At 44.3% G+C, this 21691-nt stretch overlaps 1 protein-coding gene across 1 annotated transcript in view; it reads right to left on the bottom strand.

Moving 5' to 3' along the window:
* Positions 1-13174, bottom strand: part of TAF4 (TATA-box binding protein associated factor 4) — a 36851-nt gene extending 23677 nt beyond the window's left edge. The window contains exons 1-2 of the mRNA XM_057400820.1: positions 12812-13174; positions 10106-11194 (exon numbers count right to left, since the gene is read on the bottom strand). Coding sequence (XP_057256803.1) covers positions 10106-11194; positions 12812-13127 — 1405 coding nt within the window. The 5' untranslated portion in view covers positions 13128-13174. The remainder of the gene's footprint in view (positions 1-10105; positions 11195-12811) is intronic.
* Positions 13175-21691: the final 8517 nt, after the last annotated feature.

A 21691-nucleotide genomic window follows, 5' to 3' on the forward strand; every position in this document is an offset into this window, starting at 1 on the left:
AATAAAAACACGTATTACCCAGATACAATGCCTAAAAGTTTTGGTACAGCATTAGTTTACTACAGCACTCCCTTTGCCTGTCCTCGCTCTCTCCACATGCCTGATCTGCACACACGGATCACAACTAACAGTTATGGAATGTGAAACTCTAATTCTTGAACAGCTGATTTATGATTATGGTGAGCAGAGATGAAAGATAAGTCCCCCAAATCATCAAGAACCCTGACTGCAGCGCACAGCAAATGTATTTTGTACAGACCAAACACACAACTTCACATTGTAAAAACTGCCTTTGTTTTTTTTCCTCCTAAGGAGTCCAAGAAACTGAAAGCTTCATTAAGCTTTTGCTTACTCTTACTATGCAATAATTCAGTTTCAAACTACAGAACTCAACTATACTGTATAAAAAGTGAAGAAATGAATCACTGGTAAAGTATTCCTTCACAAGTTTTTTAAGAATATAGTTAAAGAAACAACGTCGTGCTGGAGTGCCAAAAAGCTGCTGTTTTTAACCAATCCCATATGGAAAAAATCTTACCTGCTCACTGAAAAGGTGTGTAAGGAGTGCTCTGGGAAATGTGTCATTTTATATGGCAACAATTGATAAACACTTCAACAACACTGTGATCTGAAACCATTCTGACTTTTCTGGAAAGCTGGATTCCTTGAAAGTGTGTGTTAACATTCCTTGCTAGTCAAGCATACAAAGCCGAAACACTAGCGTGCTCTGTCAAACTGGAACCCAGTCACCACACAAAGCTCTCTTTGGTCTGCTGCAGAAAGAACTGAGGAAAACGCTATCAAGAGCTAAACCTTAGTTATTGATCTCAAAGTGATTCAGATTCAGCTCTACCGTTAATGTCAATATACTTACATCAAACAACACAGTTACATCAAAATCAGCTTTGGTTTTGAGAATAGAAGACATAAAATTCTTTTGATCTATTATACTAAATAGGAGATTTTAAAACTCAACTAGTCTTCATTTCTGGCAAACAGTTTGTCTATACTAAGGTATATCAACATTAGTGCTGTTCAAGCACCTGAAGAAACAGGAACAGGCAAGCTACTCTGCATTTACGACAGTCTGCACACAATAACTAATGAGGAGTAATGCATTAAATCCACATTAACTTCCTTCAAAAAACAACACCCTAAAATAAGAAAGTACATGAAAACCCCCTTAAAAAATGCATTTCTTTAACTAGTCCCCACTGTGAATGTCCTGCTCTAGGTATATACCCTTTGTAATTTTGCTAGGGACAAAACCCTTTGCTGATGCCATCTTTTCAGCTGGAGCTGTGGAGACCAAATGTCACAGTCCCACCGAGTGACAGGTACCCAAAGCAGCATCAGTGGAAATGTTCCTTTCACATCCTCCTCTGCAGAAACAGACGGCGATTTTATCACTCTCACTGATGATTTAGAAGTTTCTCTGCTTTAAGGATACATTGAACACCATGGCTTTGAGTTCAAACACAAACTATCAACATGGACATGATATTACATGTAATTTGGCTGATAGCAACACTGATTAAATAGCACTGCTTTGCCAGTGAGTCTGAACACAGAAATGAAAGTATTTTCACACCTGTAAGCTTGAATTCAGCAATTCAAGTCTTGTTTTGATTTTTACTAACCATCAAATGCACAATCCTGAGTAATGACTAAGCTTAATGACTGGCTATGACTAACACTTATAAATAATTAGTGCCTTCTCTCCCCTTCCCCCACGAGGCAAGGGAAGGAAAGAAAACCAAATGATACACTGGAAAAAAGGAAGAATGAAAGGAAATAGGAGGTTGAAGTTCAAGGCATGATCACTTGTCTCTTCCACTCCACCCTTAATACTACTGCAAACACGACTGTGCACATGTTCATTAAAAACTGAAAGTTCCTCATGCTTTTTTTTTTAACAGACTTCTGCACAGTTCGGCCTTCCTACTTCATATCTCTTCTTCTGACCTCCTCCACTGATCCCTCAGCACTCTTTGGTCACTGCCATTGACTTGTTTGCCAGAGGTGCTGCAATTCCACAGCGCTACTCCTCGGAGTTGGCACTTCTGACTCATGTGAGTACAACTGGTCCCACTCGCCACACCACCACTTATGCTGAACACACATGATGTTATTACATCCTGAGAGAGGCACTAAATCCAACCCTCCCTTACAGAAATACTTGATTAATAAACTGAGGAAAGGTATGAAGACAGCCCAGTGCAGCCTCGCTGCCCCTCAAAGCATTTAAGACAGACCAGAGCACTCACCACACCTCATTGCTTAGGTTTTGTTTATACTCCAATATCTAGAGCATGCTTTTTCCAACTGAATCTGCACCAGTTGTTGCACTAAGTTTATCCAGCATGTGGTTTATTCTGAACTAAAGTACTCTGATGGCTTTTAGTAGTTCAGCTACTCTCAGATGTATATATTAATCAAGTTACAATGGTAAGTTAGGTCATTTTTATTAGATACTTGTTTGATTCAATACAAACCTGAGAACATGTGAGCCATGTAAAATCACATCGCATATCAAGGCAAGGTTTATGTTACTAGTTACCTAGGTACTGGTTAGAACACAAATATTTTAGAAATGCATTTTAAGGAAAAAAGCATCAAAAATAAAAGATACAAAGTGCTCATATTTACAGGTCAAATTTAGAGTTCTTCACTGACAAAAAGTTATTCAATTTTTATCAATATTCTTTTCCAAACCCCACAGAAAAAGCTTGGCAACAGAGTCAAACCTTGCACTAAATCCTGTATAAATACCCAGTAAAAGCACTGTCCCTGGGTGAAAGGATTTACAGCTTATTTATGCACTTTGCTGAGAATCAGCCTTTTATGTTCAAAGTGTAACTTTCCGACCACTGGTAATATAAGTGCAGAAACTCATCTTTTTAACATGTTATTTCCAGCCTGACAACAGTTACAGAGGCAAAGATTATCCACATTTGTGCAACGCCTTCAGATAGCTCTACTGAGGTGCTGAACAGCTCTTCCTGCACAAACAGGACACAGTTGTACCAACTCGTTAAAACTATCACCTCTTTCTCAATTATTGTTAATCTATACCATTACATAGTGATGATAATCAAGGTTTTGTTCTTCACCAAAAAATACTCTATATTTAAGACCCCCTTAATCACAGCCTGGTCTATGTACAATTTTTATGCTTCTCTCAATATTTGAGCTGGAAATGGGGCCATTTTGTCACAATAATTTAGTGGTATAATCACCAGTGCTGACACAACTACATAGTTGTAAGAGATGCTTATTGTATAAGCTGTTTTCCTTCTCTCACGAGGAAGCAGTATGCAAGAGGGCTGATCCAGCAAAAAACTACCCAGACAAGAAAGGTTTTGCAACTTTCAAGAAACCTGTGTGATTATAAACACAAAACTTCCTGCATTTAGGCAAGACCTTCATTAGTTTAAAAACAAATGCAAGTTAATGCATTAGCGAATTATAACAGCACAAAACCAAAGCTCAAGTATGCCCACAGCCACTGTCTCAGTCAAACAACTGCGTGCGACCCGCCAAAGAGATCAAGACCTACTGAGGCTTCAGTCCCAGAATGGCACCAGGAAATCAGTGTTCATGGATCACACATCTATTCGTACACAGAAACATCCATATGGCCATGCACACTGAAAAACCCTTTGTAACTTGCGAGCACCACATACTCGCTCTGGAGTTTGGCCTTCTTTCACATACAGCTTTACGTAACAGATAACTGCTTCCTAAGGATGATCAAAAATCCCTATCACTGTCTTCAGCTATAAGAAACACAATTCTCAGAATTTTTTTTATGCTTCTACCTCTTCAAATCTTTCACAAGAGATCATATGTCTGAGATAAAAAAAAAGTTAATCTTGCTAACACTTACGGTCTTCCAACTGGCAAAAGCCTTCTTTTTACCATCAAATTCAAAGAGCAGATTCAGACGGATAAGCAGAGTTATAGGGATTCATACACAGTGAACAAGCCTGACAAGATAACTCATTTTCAGGTTAAAAAGGTGATTTCAGGTATTTCTGAGAAAAACTGAACATAGCCATAAAAAACACCAAGACCATTTAACATGTTGTGCTCTTACTAAACAGACTAGTAGTACTTGATCGCTCTGTTTTGTTCAGAACAGAGAGCCAGAAATCAAGCTTTCCAAAAGCCAGCATCTTCGCTTTGCTAAACCCCAGTTAGATTAGTATCAGTATTTTCAACTATGCTCCTGAACAACTTTATACATTCCCTCTTTTTAGGATTCTAGTTAAATATCATTTCCCAAAACAGAGAAGACAAATAATAGTAAGAGTTTTACTACACCAAGACATTGCATTTGAGGAGAGTTTGTGATACCTAATAAACTGTGTCTTACCAGTGCCCCAAACTGTTGCGTTTTCACCTCAGACTTCTAACTTTGCTGCAGCATCCTGTCTTAGTAGGTGATTCAAGTCCACCAAATTTGTGCTCCTCAAACCATGATGCTGCATTTTACAAGTAACCCACATAGATTTCCAGAGCTGGAAAACTCATTTAGCTCACTGACCATCAAAACACCACATAACTTGTAGAGTAGCAGAATGCAGCATGGCTCAAAAGAAAGCACTCACAGTGGTCACTGACCAACAACCTTGATCATAAGCCTAGGGATACGCAAAAAACCCAGGAAGACCATATGTAGATAGGCATATGAAATGAATCCATACATGCTCTTCCAAAGGTACTTTCCATAGCAGAACTGAACAATATGTAGCCAAAGTTAATAGCTTTCATAGCTTAACAGAATCACTATTATATTTCCATCACTTAAAGATACACTCTTCTCAGATGTGCAAAACATCTCATGACACTCATTTTAAGAGCAACAAAATCCTATTGCACATCTCCAAGTCTGAAGTCCTTTGGGGTACAAAGCCAAGCATGCAGGATTCCTCAGTCACGAAAGCTACAGTGAGAACAAATACAACTTTCACTCTGGTGACATATGGCAGATATGAGGTAGCAGATTTCAGATAAAGCAGAATGTTCCTTTTGCTGATGCACGATTTGAACACGAAATCCACCCCCCACCCAGAAGAGCTGTGCAGAGGAGATCCACAGTTATCTTTCAGAAAGAGAGATACCACTTTATGTGCCAAGTATAGGGCTCCCAAGCTCTAATCCTGGCAAAATATCCATTCCCTCATGGCCTTGGGCAAGTCAGAACTTCTCTAACTTGCTCTTTCCCCTAGCTCTAAAGCAGAGTTCATACTACTTTATTTACCAACCACACAGGCATGTTACAAGGATTAAGTTTTGTAAAATCCTTTGAAAGTAAAACATACTATAAGTCCTGTAAGAAGTTTCTGTTATCACTGTGCAATACAGACATTATTTTTAATCAAATAGAGCCATGCCAACACAGTTAACAGGCATAATATTGGCAGCACATACAGGATACATACAGGAAAACGATAATCAGGATATGTTTGAACTCGCTTACTAGTCAGTGAGAAATAGAAACAACTACATTCCACTACTTCATAGTATTTCTTCTGTCCCTTTCTGTATCTCTTACATTATAGAACTCTGTAGATTTCCTCTTCTATTTATAATCCCAGTTACTTTAGGCATTTCTGGATACATATTTCAAGTATAAAGTAACCCAAAAAACACTGCACCCCAGCTCCTCACTGAAGGAAACTGAGCTGCTCCTGCAGATGTTATCTTTCAGTGACTCCAGCTTCAAGAAGTATGACTGCTCATGTGGAAAGGACCAGAACCCATGCTGTAAAGGCAGTATGTGCTTAGGTAGTTTCCCCATCTTAAAGCCACTATAATCAAAGCTTAAGTTAAGAATCCTTCTTGGCTAGGTAGCACCAGCTAAAAATCAACAGCTTCTACAGAAGTTAAGCTTACATTTAACACCAAGTGAAGTCTGCAGCATCTAAGGCCATGAACAAAACCTTGAACATGAAAACAGATACATGTCTGGACCAGTGGATTACAGCACCAATGTTCTTCCAGGTACCCTTTGCTTCTAGAAAGCACCAACAGTAAGTTTAAACTGACTGTAGAGGTCACTTGCATTAGGCTTGTTCAGAACTCTGGAATATCTTTAGAGGATCCCCATGGGTTTCACAGCCAGGAGTGGAACATCCTGTAGTCACCACAGAAATGGCACATGAGATGCCCTCCAGAAAAAAAGTAATAATGCAGCCTAGTCTCATCCTCTAGCATTAACTACTGGCAGATCCAACTGAGTTTTGTGAAAGTAATAAAGAAGTTACGTTATTAGATACGAAGCAAAAATGAATCTGCGATAGGAGTTCTATTACAGCTGCACAACCACGTTACTGCTAATGAGAATACTGGTCATGATCACAGAAGTAAAAGAAATACATAAACTCCACAGACAACCTGTCCTATCTGCTATCTCTAAACAGACTGAGAGTCACAGAATCTTGTTTCTTCAGAAAAAAAAAAAAAAAGAAGTCTTTAGCATCAAGCTAGCAAACCTTTGTAAGTGCTAGAAACTTCCAGTGAAAGTAAAAGAAGAGAGGGGGACAGTGAAGTGAAGGTTTCTAGATTTCAGTTTCACTGCCCAGACCTACCTACTCTGTATTGTTCGCACTGTACACCTACAGCACTCCCTCCAGTCTGCTCTCTTCCTTAAGCAGGCACCTGCTTATGACAAGATGCTTGTATGGAAAAATAAAGCAGAAGAGAGCAACAACAGAAAGCATCAGAAAGAAGAGAAAGCAAAGATTTGAACCTTTATGTTGCCAATACTGATAAAGTAAGTACAAGCTCACAGACACTGGTTTTGAAACTGTATTATAGCATTGCTGGGGAAGATAAGATGTTGAAGAGTGATTCTGAAGTACACAAGTTTGTCCTTTTACAAGATGATTTTACCATGTGTCAGTGACTGCCTCGAAACACTTCAGGAACTCTCACACTGCAAAAAAGATTCATCTCAGGGCATGTTATGCTTTTATGCTTTTTTTGTCAGTTATGCTTTTCTGCAGACTTTCCTGAGTGCCTATAACAGCAGAACACTGACTTCATGCTTTAACAAACTCACCAATTTTCCTACCTCTTACAATGCACATCTCACCTTATTGCCTGAAGTAGCTGGAACTTCATACAATTTATTTTCAGTCCCAGTTTCAGATGATGTTGCATCTTTAAAGCAGTGTTGTCTAAAGGGAAACTTGTGCTCCCGCCCCGTAGGAAATCATCTGACGACATTTTCATGTCTTTGCTAAGAAGCTATAAATAAGGTTACTTTTGGACCTTCATTACACAGATCTGTCCAACTGGACCACAAAGTTCCAAACACAGGCTCCTGAAGAGTAAGCACAACAGTGTCTTCCACAGAGACATCAGTAACGGAAAACCATTTTTAATGCACAGATACTCTGATTATTCCAGTTTATTTGGGAAGCATTATGCCAGAATCAGGTGAGAGCACAATAACTACAGCTCATGAGCTCTTCAAACAGCTCTGATTTGGTCATTTTTTGTTGCACAATTACTTTGATGCAATACAAAGCACTATTTTAGAAGTAATATATTTTAAAGAGCGTTGATCGAGTCTGTTTTCCACAGACGCATTTTAAGAGACCATCTGAAACCTTTCAAGGTTTCTAATTTTCAATCCCCTGGTTAATAACACTTACTGACATTGTATATTCTGCTCTCCATGTATGTGAAACTGTAACTGTGTTGCAGAGTTAGAAACAGTAATCCAGGGTAAGAAAATAACTATGAAACATGTGCTGCTTATTGGTCAAACCTTCCATGAGGTTTTCTTTCTAAGCGTTTGTAAATCTTTGTGTGGAAAGCAACATGTGCAGTGCAGGATCCAAGGCTATTTCAAGCCCCGAGTCTCACAAACTCTCATTAGCACACAGCAACTTTTATAAACGTAAACTTGTGATGTAAATTTGATGCATGCAGCAGATGCGCAGCACGCGAGTGCTGCAGTTGCAGCCTCATACTAGCAAACATCCTTTAAAAATCCAGCCTATGACACTGTAATTTGAAATAGAGTTTCAAAAGCAGAGCCATCCATTCTCCTTTCACTCTGAATGTACATGGGCCCTATTAAAGATTAAAGCAGTTGCAAGGGCTAAGCACCTCCAACAGTAGCACATGCACCTGCGAGATGTTTCTAAGAGCTCAACATCCATCACTTCTTAACTGTTCTGAAAGAAATGCTTTATGCAAAGCACTTTCAAAGCTGGCTACTTTGGCAAAGTACAAAAAATGCAAACCAACACAATTACAAATATGATCTGTTCCACTAAAAAAATCCTGTCCAATATTAAGTCTGCCCTAGCATGCAAAAACCCAGTTCCCAATTCCTATGCATTCAGCGACATGTATTTCCTTAAGAGTCATGCTATTCTTCTGAAGTTATAAATATTTTTTAAAGTGTGGGACAGACAAGAAAAGTGCTAAATAAAAACCCTCCAGTGTTTAGAACCTGTACTGGTTTACTTTGATCTACTGAGACCTCCAAAGGTGCAATTTATGGTCCAATTATGCTTAAGAACAGGCAACACTGCTTCTAAGAGTAACACATTTCAGTGTGCTCTGGCACTTGGAAAACATCAGCTACCTGGAAAAAAGGTCCCACTGGACTCCACAGTGGTATTTTTCCCATAATCAGGTTTATAATGCAGTATTAGTGAAAATGGAGGCGTACATGGCAATAGACTGGAACGTGAAAAAACCTTTGATACACTGTGGCAGTAAATAAATAAATAAGACTTTTCCAGTCTGTCAATTCACAAGCTTCAAATCAAGCTCTGGGATTTTAAGGTCCGAGTTTTACTGCTGGGTTTTTGTTAAATTAGCAACATGTGTCATTCAAATTACTCATAGAGAGAATAATTTCTCTAGAAAAAAGTGAGGAATATTTATGCCAGTTAGAGACACAGAATGTTTGACAGACTTCATCAGACTTGGTGGCATCACATACCATAAATAGTATATTACACAAAAAGATGGTGTAGGGTAACACCGTATGGTTTGTGATGTACCTCATGTGACAGGTGCATTGCTTTGAGGTTGCTCAGGAGTTTCAATAGGTGTGTTTTTACTAAGACCAATTGAAACAAGTGATATCCAACCACCACTAATTTCACTCGGTGAATTTTAACCAGTTGTTCTTTGTACGCTGCCCTGAAAACACTCAATAATAAGAACACAGCTATTACTATATACTATTAAAAAAGACAGGAAACTATGTGCAGGTTCACAAAAGTATTTTCAATTAAAAGTAGATCTGGATATAATGACAAGCCTGGTTCAAAATAATAGCAAATATATGATCTTAAATCTCCAAATCTAGGATATTTAAGGAGGGACACAAGAGCTCTTAGAACAGAAAGGCTTCTCATCCTGCCTTTTACTCACCCACTGAGTTCAGGGCTAGATTCCTTGTCCAGAGATGCTCAGCACTAAGCATGAGACTAGCTACTACAAAAGCTGCAACCCTAGACACAACAGGGTGAGGTAAGGACAGTGGAAGACTGCCTTTTGTATCAGAACTCGAGTGACTAAAAAGATGATTATAAGCTTCAACTCTGTGAGTTTTTAAGTCAGACTTTGAAGGTATTTCAAGCAAAAGAAGGCAGTTTTCTCCTGTTGTATCTGCTGCTTCTCTATTCATGAGTGCTCTGTGGTGCTGGGGGCATGCAGGGACAGAGAGGGACCCGAAAAGCACACGAAGGTTACATGAACTACTGACAAAACCACCTTAAAAGTCAAAATGCCTTAACGTGAAAATGAAACAGCAACTTTTCCTTTGATAACATCCCATGGTCAGGCTTTGGCCATTTACAGCTTCATCTACACTCACACCCTGACAAAGATACTAGGCACGATTATTCTTGTATTACTACCACTGGAAAGACTTTTTGGTCACCCAAATTCACAGACTAGGTAGTGGAATCCCGCTATGCTATTACTCAAAATCAGACAATTCTAATTGTTAAATGTAATCCCGTTTCCACACCTCACAATTGAACAGCAAGAAATCTTATTTGGACCCCTTCCTCCCTGCAAGAAATACACTTTCAAAGTAAAATCCCTCAATCCTCTTGCTTACCTGGTGGTAACTGAAAATTCTGAATGTTAGTTGGGTTCTGAGGTGGCTGAGGCAAGCGAGGTGCTAAAACTGTAGGAGTCAAAGTTGCTCTTATTCCACTCGTAGTTGCTGTTGGAGTCCTTGGCAGACTTTGTGCCACTGTATTGGCAGTGCCTTTAGCCATTCCCGTGGGGGTGCCAGGAGCTGCAGGAGGTATCCCACCAGGATTGGGAGCAACATTGGAGAGCCCAGCTTGCATAGTTTGCCCAATAATCATGTTACCCCCTGTAGTACTGGGCTGGCCAACAGTAGCCAGTGTCTGCTGTTGGGATACTGCCTGGACTATAGCTTTAGGAGACTCAGATTTGATGACCTGTGTGGTGGCAGCTGCTGGCACAGTGGAACCAGACTGGCTGTTCACAAGTGATGTCTGGAGGGAAGCTCCAGATCCCACAGTGGCTGTAGCAACAGCAGGAAAACTCCCCACACTGATGGTTGAATTGATCACAGTATTGCTCCCATTCTGAGTGGCTGCCCCAGCTGCAGCTACTGTGGGTCCTGCTGTATGGATCGGCGGCCGCACAAGCGTTACCGTCGGTGTCCCAGTCCCAATGCTCGGTGGTGGCTGCGAGGAGATAACTGTGGGCGAGGAGGAAGATGCAGAGGACACAGCAGTGTTAAGGAAAGACGTCTGGATGACAGTGTTGGAAGCCGATGGCAAGACAGCATTAACAGTATTTCCCTTCCCCACAGATCCAGGTCCATTGTTAACAAGAGGGGCAACAGCAGGGGCAGGAGCAGGGTTAGCAGTCACCGGAGTCCCAGGGAAAGCAGCACTTCCCGTATGGTGAGAGTTCATCACCACATTACTCCCATTCAAAGTTTGCACTGTTGTGGTCCCAATCTTGCCATTCCTGGTGGACAAGGCAGTTGCCATGGTGCTGATAACCACCGATTTGCCCTGACTGAGGGTCCCTGGAGCAGCAGTGACTTCAGATGCTCCTGCTGCTGCAGTGGTGGTGCTGGTGCTCGTTGTGGTAGCTCCATCCAGAGCTGAAGTCTGGGACCTGGTGTTATGGTTAATAACACCCCCTTGCACTCCTCCTGCTCCTGCAAAACAACAACAAGGTTAAACAGAGAACGAGCAAGAGAAGACGTCCAGAAGACAGAACGTTCTTCCTCGTCACCAAGTCTTCTCCATCTCTCATGCTGCCTGCCCAGAGCCAAGAGAACAGGACAGAGCACAAACTGAAGATGGCTTTTGAAGTCTCCGACTTCCTACCAAAGCCTGGCAGATTCAGTATTAATTTGAACATAACTGCTTTCAACATTACAGTAAGACAAAACAGGGAAAGCAGATTTGATATGAACCAAGGGAAGGGAGAAGAAAGATCACCTCAGACCTCTTCCCCAGTCTAGAGCCTGACATGGCATTTAGCAAAAGGACGGAAGGCACATGAGTAAGACAAATCCCCTCTGCCCACCACACGTTACCTACAGATCAAGTCAGTTAGATCAGGAGGCTCAACCACAGCAAAATATGAAAAAGTGAAAGGAAAACATGAGGCTGGCAAGATAAGAAACGCTGCACGGCCTGAAGCAGGTTACTATAAACCCCCTCCACTTTATCACTGAATTTGTTCTTCCAGACCTGAAGCTCCCACAGCCTGAGATCACTGAAAAATAAAGAAATAAAAAGCAAAGCTGGTTTGAGAAGGGACAAGCTGATGAAGCTTCTTGTCCTGAATAATCCTCATGCCTCTTGATGAGGCTTGCTGTTATCACAAGTACAATCACACAGTCCAGGTCCTGGCCCTACAGAGACAGAAAGAGGAAAAGAACAGTGACAGACAGACACTGAGAAGCATGTTATAAGGGTTAAGGAGATCCTCCTAGGAAAGCCTGATTAATCTTAACAGAGGGTCTGTAACATCTTCTTAGACTTCAGCAACAAGAAAGCAAGCGATAAAAATAAAATAAATAAATGGGGGAGGGGAGGAATTGCAGCGATTCTGGGGAGACATTAATTTTAATTCCCTGAAAACCAGCTTCCCTCCATTCCCATGTAGTGAGCCCTCATCCCAGCCTTCGCACTGTCCCCCTACAGCCTTCACAGCACGAAGAAGGGGAATATTCCCAGGTAGCTACGGGGGGTGTGTGAGTGGGTGGGAGAAGACATTGTACAAGGTGGGGTGTTGTGGCCTCAATTCCCCCCCTTCCTGGGACCTAGTGTTGTGACAACCCCCCCTTGAGGGCAGAGGAGGAATGAGAGGTGTCGAATGCCCCCTCCAAGCCCCTGGAACAAGGGAGGGGGCCGGGGGGGAAGGAATATCCAGGCAGGCAGATATGGGGGGGAAGCATTTTGAGGGACTTCCTCCCCTTGAAATCCCCCCTCGCTTCCTCCTCTACAGGAAATAGGTGTCATGATTAATAACACCCCCTTCCACTTCAGCAACAGAGAAGGGGGAGGGGAAGAAGCATTTACACAGAAGGAGGGAAAATAAAGGGGAGGGAGCAGAGGCGCGGATACACACCGAGGGGGCATGATGAGGGGAGGCTCTCCCCCATATGATCGATACCAGCCTTTGCACTCCCGCTCCTGCCACAGCGAGAAGGAGAGAGGGGAAAGGGGGGAAAGCAGTGAGGGAAGGAGGCAGCCGGAGCTGGGGAGTGGGGGGAGGGGAGGGCCCCTCTCCCCTTAGAGCCCCCCACCCCTGCCCATGTTACCTGCTTTTGTGATCTCTGGGGCACTCAGTCCCATCTTGCTGCTGCTGCTGCTCTCTGTTTGGGCATTAGCATTGCCTCCTACTACTACTCCTCCAGGGCTAGGGCTAGGGCTGCTGCTGCTACTGCTGCCGCTCACAACATGGTTCCCCAGCAGCCCCCCAGCGGCCCTCAGGGGCTCCTGCGCCTTGTGGTGCTGGTGGTGGTGGCCGGAGGCCGCCAGCTGAGACTCCAGGGAGCCCACCAGGTCGCTCACCACCTTCTCATCCACCTCCGTGTTCAGGAAAACCTCATCCAGCAGATCCGAGCCCGCCGCCATCTTTTTTTTGGAGGGTTCCTGTGAGCGGCTCCCTCCTCCCCCCCTCCCCTTCCACTCCTCCCTCCCTCCCCCCACCCCACACACACACTTCAACCCGCCCAACTGCGCAAGCGCAAGCGCCCAGCCTCACATCACCGGCCGGAGAGGGATTCCGCTCGCCGCCGATTGGCCGGCGCCCGCCTATAAAAGGCCGTGCAAATGGCTGCGACCGCCGAGTTAGGAGTCGGGCGCCAGCGGCTCGGTGGCGGCGCGGCTGCGGCTGAGGGGGGCTGGCGGCGCGGGGCGGCGCGCAGCGGCCGCGGGTGAGGCCGAGCCCCGGCCCGTGGCTCGGCGGAGCGGCGGGGGAGGCCTCGGTGGCTGCGGCTCTTTGTCTGCCTCGGCCCAAAATGGCTGCATGTTTCCCCCGCTGCTCCCTGCGGCCGGGTCTCCCCCGCCGCCGCGAGTCTGAAGGGCGCCCCGCACCTGTGCCAGCTGCGTGTAACTGATCCCCGGCAGGCGCGGGGGGGAACCGGGGGGCGGGCGGGCGGGCGGACGGGACCCACGCCCAGCCCCGGGCGGGGGCAGCGGGCGAGGAGGAGCGCGCCGGCCCCCGCGCCTCCTTCCCTCCCTCTCTCCCTCCCTCTGTCGCTGTGCAGAGGCGGGCTGCCCCGGAGCGGCCCTCGGTGCGGCCGGGCCGCGGTTGGGCGCCGTGGCCGCCGTGTGCCAGGCGCGGTGTCGGCGGGCTCCGCTCCGCGGCCTGGACAGCCTGACTCAGCACGCCGCGGCGGGGCTGGGGGGAGCCCCGGGGAGGGAGGGCGGCGGGGATTTCAGCGCTGGGAAGGGAAACAAGGGAGGGGAGGAGAGTGAGGAGAGGGAGATCCCCGCTTTAAACGGTCCACTCGCAGCTCCGAGCCCGGCGCTGTGAGGCGGGGGCCCTGCCTCGTTGGGGACGATCCCCGCGCGGTGTCAGCGCGCGTTACACCCCCGCTGCCGCTTAACCCTTGTGGGGAGAGCCGTGTCCCTGCCGAGCCGCGCTCGGAGGGAGCCCTGCGCTGGCAGGAGAAGCTGCACCCGGCCGCGGCCCTACTCATGGGGCTGGGCTTGGAGCCCCGGCGGGGTGCGGCGGGGCCGGGCCGGGCGCTGGCTGCAGGTGGACGCGTCTTGCTGAGCGCCGGCCTTACAGTAGAGCCGCACTTTGACCTCGTTGTGTAACCATCGTGAAGGAAGTAAATACGGTTAACGTAAAAATACAACCCGCCTTTGGATAAATGCTGTCTTGTGCCAGGCACTGTTTTCACAAGTAAACTATTGGAACAATATTAACTGGATGTGGAGTAGTGGGAGGGAGCCTGGAGGAGGCCACAAAGATGCTCCAAGGGCTTGAGCACCTCTGTTATGAAGACGCAGTGAGAGCTGGGGTGGTTCAGCCTGGAGAAGAGAAGGCTCCAGGGAGATCTTAGAGCAGCTTCAGTGCCTGAAGAGGCCAACAAGAAACCTGGAGAGGGGCTTTGGACAAGGGCCTGTAGGGACAGGACAAGGGGAATGGCTTTAACCTGCCAGAGGGGAGACTGAGATGAGCTCTTAGGCAGAAGCTCTTCCCTGTGAGGGTGATGAGGCGCTGGCACAGGGTGCCCAGCGAAGCTGTGGCTGCCCCATCCCTGGCAGTGCTCAAGGCCAGGTTGGACAGAGGGGCTTGGAGCAAGCTGCTCTAGCTGAAGGTGTCCCTGCCCCATGGCAGGGGGTTGGGACTGGATGAGCTTTAAGGTCCCTTCCAACCTGAACGATTTTAGGAGTCTATGAACTGAAAGATAAAGTGCACTATGTGGTAAGCTATTAAGGGGTATCAAGCTTAAAATAGCTCCTCCTCTTTCACTATTGTAAAATAAGCTTTGCTTTACAAATTGGGAAAGGGCGGAACTGGAGGCTGGACATGTATTGCAGTGGGATTGACTCAGCACCTGCTCATGCCCTGGCTGACAATGCCCAGATCTGACTGGTCTGAGAGCTGCCAGAAGGCTGAAAGGTGAAGAGCTCTGAGTTATCTAAGGGAAAGGATTGCTTTAAATAGGTCAAAGTATTCCTCAGAGTTGCCCAAACATGGGTGTCAACTCTTCCCACATTACATATTTGTGGTGATCACTTCACTTGTAGTACTGTGACATGAACTGAATTGCTCTGCTCAATACTTGGCCCTGTGAGCGATGGGAACAGCACTGGAATACTGTGCTGTCTTGCCTTGCACCCAGATATGCAAATGTGTCTACAAGGGAGACGCTCTTTGCCAAAAGTTTGCAAACATAAAAACTGGCAGGTATCTGTTCTTAACACACAGAGCTTGAATAAGAGGGTGAGTAAATACCTTTAAATCAAAAATGTTGGAAATTCAGCTTATGGTAAGGGCTATTACTATTCTAGTTTCTGATTTCCTCCCCTCACCTGCAGTAGACTTTGGCTGCTGAGTAAGAATGACAACACTGAGCCTTTCCCAAGGTACTGGTCGCTTCACCAGGTGGCATCACTCAGAGGGAGCACCTAAGTCCTCTGAGAAGTTTTATATTCATCTTTTGTTCCCCAACATTTTGTACTCTGGAGCTTTCCTCAGTCATCATTTGAAACTCAAGGGAGAGAAAGAAAACTCCCTTTCCTTCTCCATGACTTTGAACTCCATTTCCCCAGTTTTTGCCCAATTACGGGGCTGCACAGTAGGTGCCATGTTACAGACATCACTGTAGGACATGCTGCCCATTTCCTACGAGGCAGGAATGCTGCTGCAGGCATGGGAGTCCCAGCCACACTTGAGCACATAGCTAGTTTTAGCAGGGGGTAAATTCTATAAGCAACATGCCAAAGAGCTATCTAGAATAGAAGTCTGGTCCCATTCCCTAACCAGCTACACATTTCCTAACTTGAGTACCTGGAGAGTGACTCTACATCATCTGCTCAAGTTATTTATTAAGGGTAAAAAAGCTTGACTTAAGCTGAACCAGCCTGAAGCTGTGGAGTGGCTGCAGGTCTGTCTCTTGTGGCATCAGAGTACAGCCTAATGCTGGGCTGTAGCACCGGAGGGACAATGGAGGGAGGACATGCGTCAAGCTCCAGCAGCAGGAGGGGTCAGAGCAGCCTCTGTTCCTCTACTGCTCGCGTTCTAGGACAGCTTGAGTGTAGTTTTCAGTTGCATACAAAACTAGAAATAAAAGCATAGAAATCTCTGTGTCCTTGTTCTAACGCTCTCTTTAGTGCACCATATGGTGTATCTACCATATTAGGTAAACAACTTTACAAAATTACAAGAGCAACTGAGATTCATTACAACTTGTGCATTGTAAGTGTGTAGGATCCATTACTGAATAATTTATCTTTTCATACTCTCTGCCTCTTGTTTGACATTGGAAGTCACTTTCCAGGCTGGATTCTTCAGGACTAGGATCCAGTTCCTCTCGGCTCACTGCTCACCTTCCATTTCAAATAGTATCAAATAGCAACTTGGGTAAGAGTTCTGATAATGGGTTACTGGTAATTATTGGTGCTGGTGTAGAAATAGTCTCATACAGTGAATGCTGTGTCATCCATCAGCAATTACAACAAAAGATCTTGAACACTACAGGCACGTACGGATTCTCTCTAGTGCCAAAGAGTAAAAGCTAGGAGGAGCTATACAGGAAAAACATAATACTGACAGTTGTTTTAACCTGCTTCTTTAGGATATTGTTATTTAATACTTATTTTCCCCACTGAGAGCTAACCTATATAGACCATGGCGTAGAGACCGTCTCAAGTGGTAATGCAAGTCTCTTTCTGCTTGTTTGCTATGGTTAGCCTAAAATTCAGTACAAGAACATCCGACAGAGGTGGCAGGAGGATGGATTAGTGATAAGGGATGTATCAGAGAAGCCTACAGATGGTTTGAGAAAAGGAGAGTCGCTTTTGGTTGTCTCTGCACAGCTCCTCTGAGTCTTAACTGACCAGTGAGTTACAGAGTGTCAGGAGGAGACAAAGGAATGGTGCCCTGGTTGAAGATGTAGTCCTATGTAGAAGCTCCTGGTTGGTAGATGTGAAAGTCTGTGTGCTGATTCTTCTGCAAATAGGCGTCAGTCTGCACTAACAAGTGTTCAGCAAAACCAGCAAGACTTCCTATGCATCTGCAATACAAGTGTTTGACAATCCACAGGAAAAATACCCCTGGTTTAAGTGTTTTACTTTGAATTTAGGGGCAAATGCAGTCTAATTACCGATGTGCGCGTGGAGATAAATAAACTTCAGTGCCTCTTTGCAGTTTGTGGACTTTGCTGTCTTCTCCTTGGAACCTCAAAATACTGCTTATTGGTCTTAAAATCACCCTGGTTACTTCAGCTATCCTTAGGTGAATCCCTGAAGAAATCTAATGCCTCCAGCAGTCAGGGATTAATACTGGAAATTAAGTGTGCTGTGCTCCAGGAAAGTGGCTTAATCTTGGCATTGAAAGATAGATGAGCAGTAGATTTGGAAAGCAACTGTGCAGTCCCTATGTAGTTGATGATAATCACACCTACCTACTCTCTTGTTTCCACTTAAGGACAGTGTCTACCCTGATGTGTACTAGACTATCTCTGACAGCTACAGAAGCACCAACGCTTTGACTGCAATTCAGTGTTGCAGACAGAACACCTAACACAGTGCTGCTATGGAACTGTGGCAAAACCACCCACCTATTTAAGTGTTTGTAGCTGCCTAACATTACTGGAGCTCCAGCAGTGGAGCAGAAAACCAAGAAACTCTTCTTTTCATCAAATATATTTAATTATAGTGAGGTATGATGGAATAAATATATTATGTGTCAGCTTACAGGATAGCCTCGTTCTAAAAGCAAGGTATTTAACAATACCTGGTTACTGATTGAGAAATACATAGAAAATATCTGTTAGAGACTACTTAAGAGCTTGATTTTCAAAAAGCAAAGTTACCTGAGCACACAACCGCCTTGGCAATGTCTCGGTTTTATGAGCCAGTTAGAAGACTGTCACCAACACATGCTACATGCAGTTCACATGGGAGTTCCTTAAGTATGGCTGTACTGGGGCATACCAAAGGCCATGCAGCTCAACATCCTGCACCCAAAAGAAGATGCCCAGAGAATACACTGTGGGATAAAGGATTATTGTTTAAAGGTCTTCAAGGCTTTACAGTCTGAAGGCACTGTGGGATACTTTTTTCCTTCCCAACTGCTCTTAATTTAACTCTCGTGCTTGGTACTGCTGGCCAAAATAGGAAGTATCAATATCCAGAGTCATGTGTGGGGGAAGAGCTAGAGAACTGTATTAAGAACAAGGAGCACTTGTGTAAGAAGATGGAAGTTTCCAACTACGCAGCCCAGCAGCTAGCAGTTCTTTAAGCATATCTTCTGAATGGAGATGACTAGCAAACATGCAGAATGATGGCTGTGAAGCTGACCAGAAGCTCTGTGAGCTTCTGAGAGATTTCTTGTGCAAGTCCATATGAATCATGGGGGAAACAAAATATTGGAAGATTAGTGTCCTTCTGGTCACTACAAGGAGCTTCAGCAATTTCACATTAATTTGAATTTAGCAAGTTACTAGAACTGACTGGGCAAACTGAACATGTTTTTCCCTCTCAGCAAGAGACTAACTTTTGCAATATTGAATCACTATTTCCAAGTGATACTCAGACAGAATATGTCAAGACAATGTGCCTACTGATGGGGCCCATTACTGGAAATTCAATTTGCACATTTTTACAGTCAGGATTTGTTAGAATATATTTGAAATCCTTCTTAATGAGAGGCGAATTGGGCAGGGTTTGCTTCAGTTCCTCTGTGGTTCTCTGTGAGCAAAGCATTCCCTTGCCAGGGATGTTTTATCAACAATATACCTCAACAAACAACCTAAAAGGTAATACACTGGTATTCCAGTTCTGGACTCTTTGATTCAGAGCTGTTCTAGTTCTTCCTTGAGCTTTCCAGCATCACTCAATACCTAACACTCTCTTCACCGATCCTCACTATTTACTTTCTGAGCAGTGCAGATCACTGTTCCTCTTCTTCCTTTGCTTCTCTTCTAGATTCTAATCCTCTGCTTCCCAGCAATTTAAAAACAGTGGACAAAGTGGTCTGTTGCTTCCAGACACATGCTTGGTAGCCTGCTATGGTCAGAGGTGGCTTCTTCACTCTTAAAACTGGAACTCCTCAAAGAACTGAAGCTTGCTTGATTTCTTCCAGTCAATACCATGAGATGGCATTCTCAGATCATCATCTTTTTGCCCCACCAAAAGGTGTTTTAGAATCATAGAATACTTAGGGTTGGAAAGGACCTTAAGATCATCCCATGGGCAGGAACGCCTCACACTAGATCGTGTCACCCAAAGCCCTGTCCAACCTGGTCTTGAACACTGCCAGGGATGGAGCATTTACCACTTCTTTGGGCAACCCGTTCCAGTGCCTCACCACCCTCACAGTAAAGAACTTCTTCCTTATATCCAATCTAAACTTCCCCTGTTCAAGTTTTAACCCATTACCCCTTGTCCTGTCACTCCAGTCCCTGATGATGAGCCCCTCTCCAGCGTCCTGGTAGACCCCCTTCAGATACTGGAAGGCTGCTATGAGGTCTCCACGCAGCCTTCTCTTCTCCAGGCTGAACAGCCCCAACTTTCTCAGCCTATCTTCATACAGGAGGTGCTCCAGTCCCCTGATCATCCCTGTGGCCTCCTCTGGAATTGCTCCAACAGCTCCATGTCTTTTTTATGCTGAGGACACCAGAACTCTCTCACGAGAGCAGAGTAGAGGGGCAGGATCACCTCCTTCAACCTGCTGGTCATGGTCCTTTTCAAGCAGCCCAGGATACAGTTGGCTTCTGGGCTGAAGCACACACTGAAGCAGCTCATGTTCAGTTTCTCACTGACCAACACCCCCAAGTCCTTCTCCACAGGGCTGCTCTGAATCACTTCTCTGCCCAACCTGTGCCTGGGATTGCCCTGTCTAAATCCCTGAATAGTCCCACAGCACCCTCTGTTAAAATAGAGGAATTATTTGATAGGAGAGTTCTGTGTGCTCCTGAGCAGACACTTTTTAACTCAACAATAAGAATTGCCAAATGAAACAGACAAAAATGTTGGTCAAACTTTCAGTGTAGGTACAAAAGTGTCAAAATCCAGATTCTTGTAGATTTGAACTGAAAGAATAAACCCATGTGCAAGTATTTCTGCAAGTTTTCTTCAGATAACAAACACACTAAACAATCTTCCCCACTCCATCTCGAGTTCACAGTCTGCCAAATGCTCAGAGCAACCTTACTAATCTTAGTGGCATTATAAAGAACCCAGACACAAATACACTGAACTGGAAAGCCAGTGTAGACAGAAGATGTATGGAAACATCATCATTTAAAGAAAAAAATGAAAGACATCTAGTAAAGAATGTTTGTTTTGGTTGTAATGAAATGAGATTGTATCTAAACATTTTGTGGATTTGGAATGCAGGAAGTATGTAAGCAGGATTTTGCCAAGTTTTATTTTTTTAATGACTTCTCTGTAGGAACTGATTAAAATCCATCATGTTGGAGCTTCTTCAGTGAGCTGCCTCAGACTTTATGAAAACACAGCATGAAAGACTATTATACAAGGGTGGTTTTTCCTGAAATCTCCAGCAGTCTAAGACAGTTAGGGATGTGATTTCAGACTATAGGATACTTTCTTACACTACCTAAAATATATTCTCACTGTTGAAGACAGAGTTCAAGGACTTGCCCCTATTATTTTAATGAGCTTTTGCTTAGTTTTGAAACTCCAGATGAATCCACTAATTCAGTTAAAAATGTGCTCCCACAGCTGACAGAAGTTTCTAAGCAAGTCAGACAAATATTTTATCTCTTAAATACAAGATGGGGAAAACTTCCAGCCCAAAGGAAATGACACACTCGGATGGAAGGCCAAGTTTTTTATGTTAACTTGTTCCTTATTGTCAGTTTTGTCTGTATGGGGTTACTTGCAATACCCTTCCATTACCACAGAAGTATATGAAGTATGAAGTATAACACCACTATTACTTAATTTTCTAGCAAGGGCAGTAAACCCATCCATCTGTGCACACCAACCATTTATTAGTGACCAGACAAAATGGCAGGTAACAAACACAACTTGCTTAGGAAAGGTGATTACTTAGGGAAGCAATAGACAATTTGTTCTTGTGTAAGAAAGTCAAGTTGTTCTTATGCAACTATAGAACTTGTTTCACTTCATTATTTCCAGCAGACCAAAAGAGGGAGCTAGTTTTGCTACTCTGTACAGTTTAGTGGGTTGCTCAGTACAGTAAGTTTACTCATTCATTACTATTTCTTGATATGAAGCCATCTAAGTAGAATTGTACAACTTGGCAGCCTGCAGCCATCTCTGCAACACCCTCATCCCCAACAAGAACCCACCAAATATGACATCCCTGTGACTTTAAAAGCTGTGTGAAGTTGCATTCTGGTCCATGTGTTGGTATGATCATACAATAGGCTAGCTCTTACCCTGCACTATCACCAGCATTTCCACCCAAATTTCCACAGTTGCCCCCTTCCTAAAGCTTTCCTGTCCTTAAAGGGGATTCACAGAAA

Source organism: Pezoporus wallicus, unplaced genomic scaffold (assembly GCF_028554395.1).
Source record: "Pezoporus wallicus isolate ANWC-B61680 ecotype Strahan unplaced genomic scaffold, APGP_CSIRO_Pwel_v1 contig_11133, whole genome shotgun sequence".
NCBI classification, from domain to species: Eukaryota; Metazoa; Chordata; class Aves; order Psittaciformes; family Psittacidae; genus Pezoporus; species Pezoporus wallicus.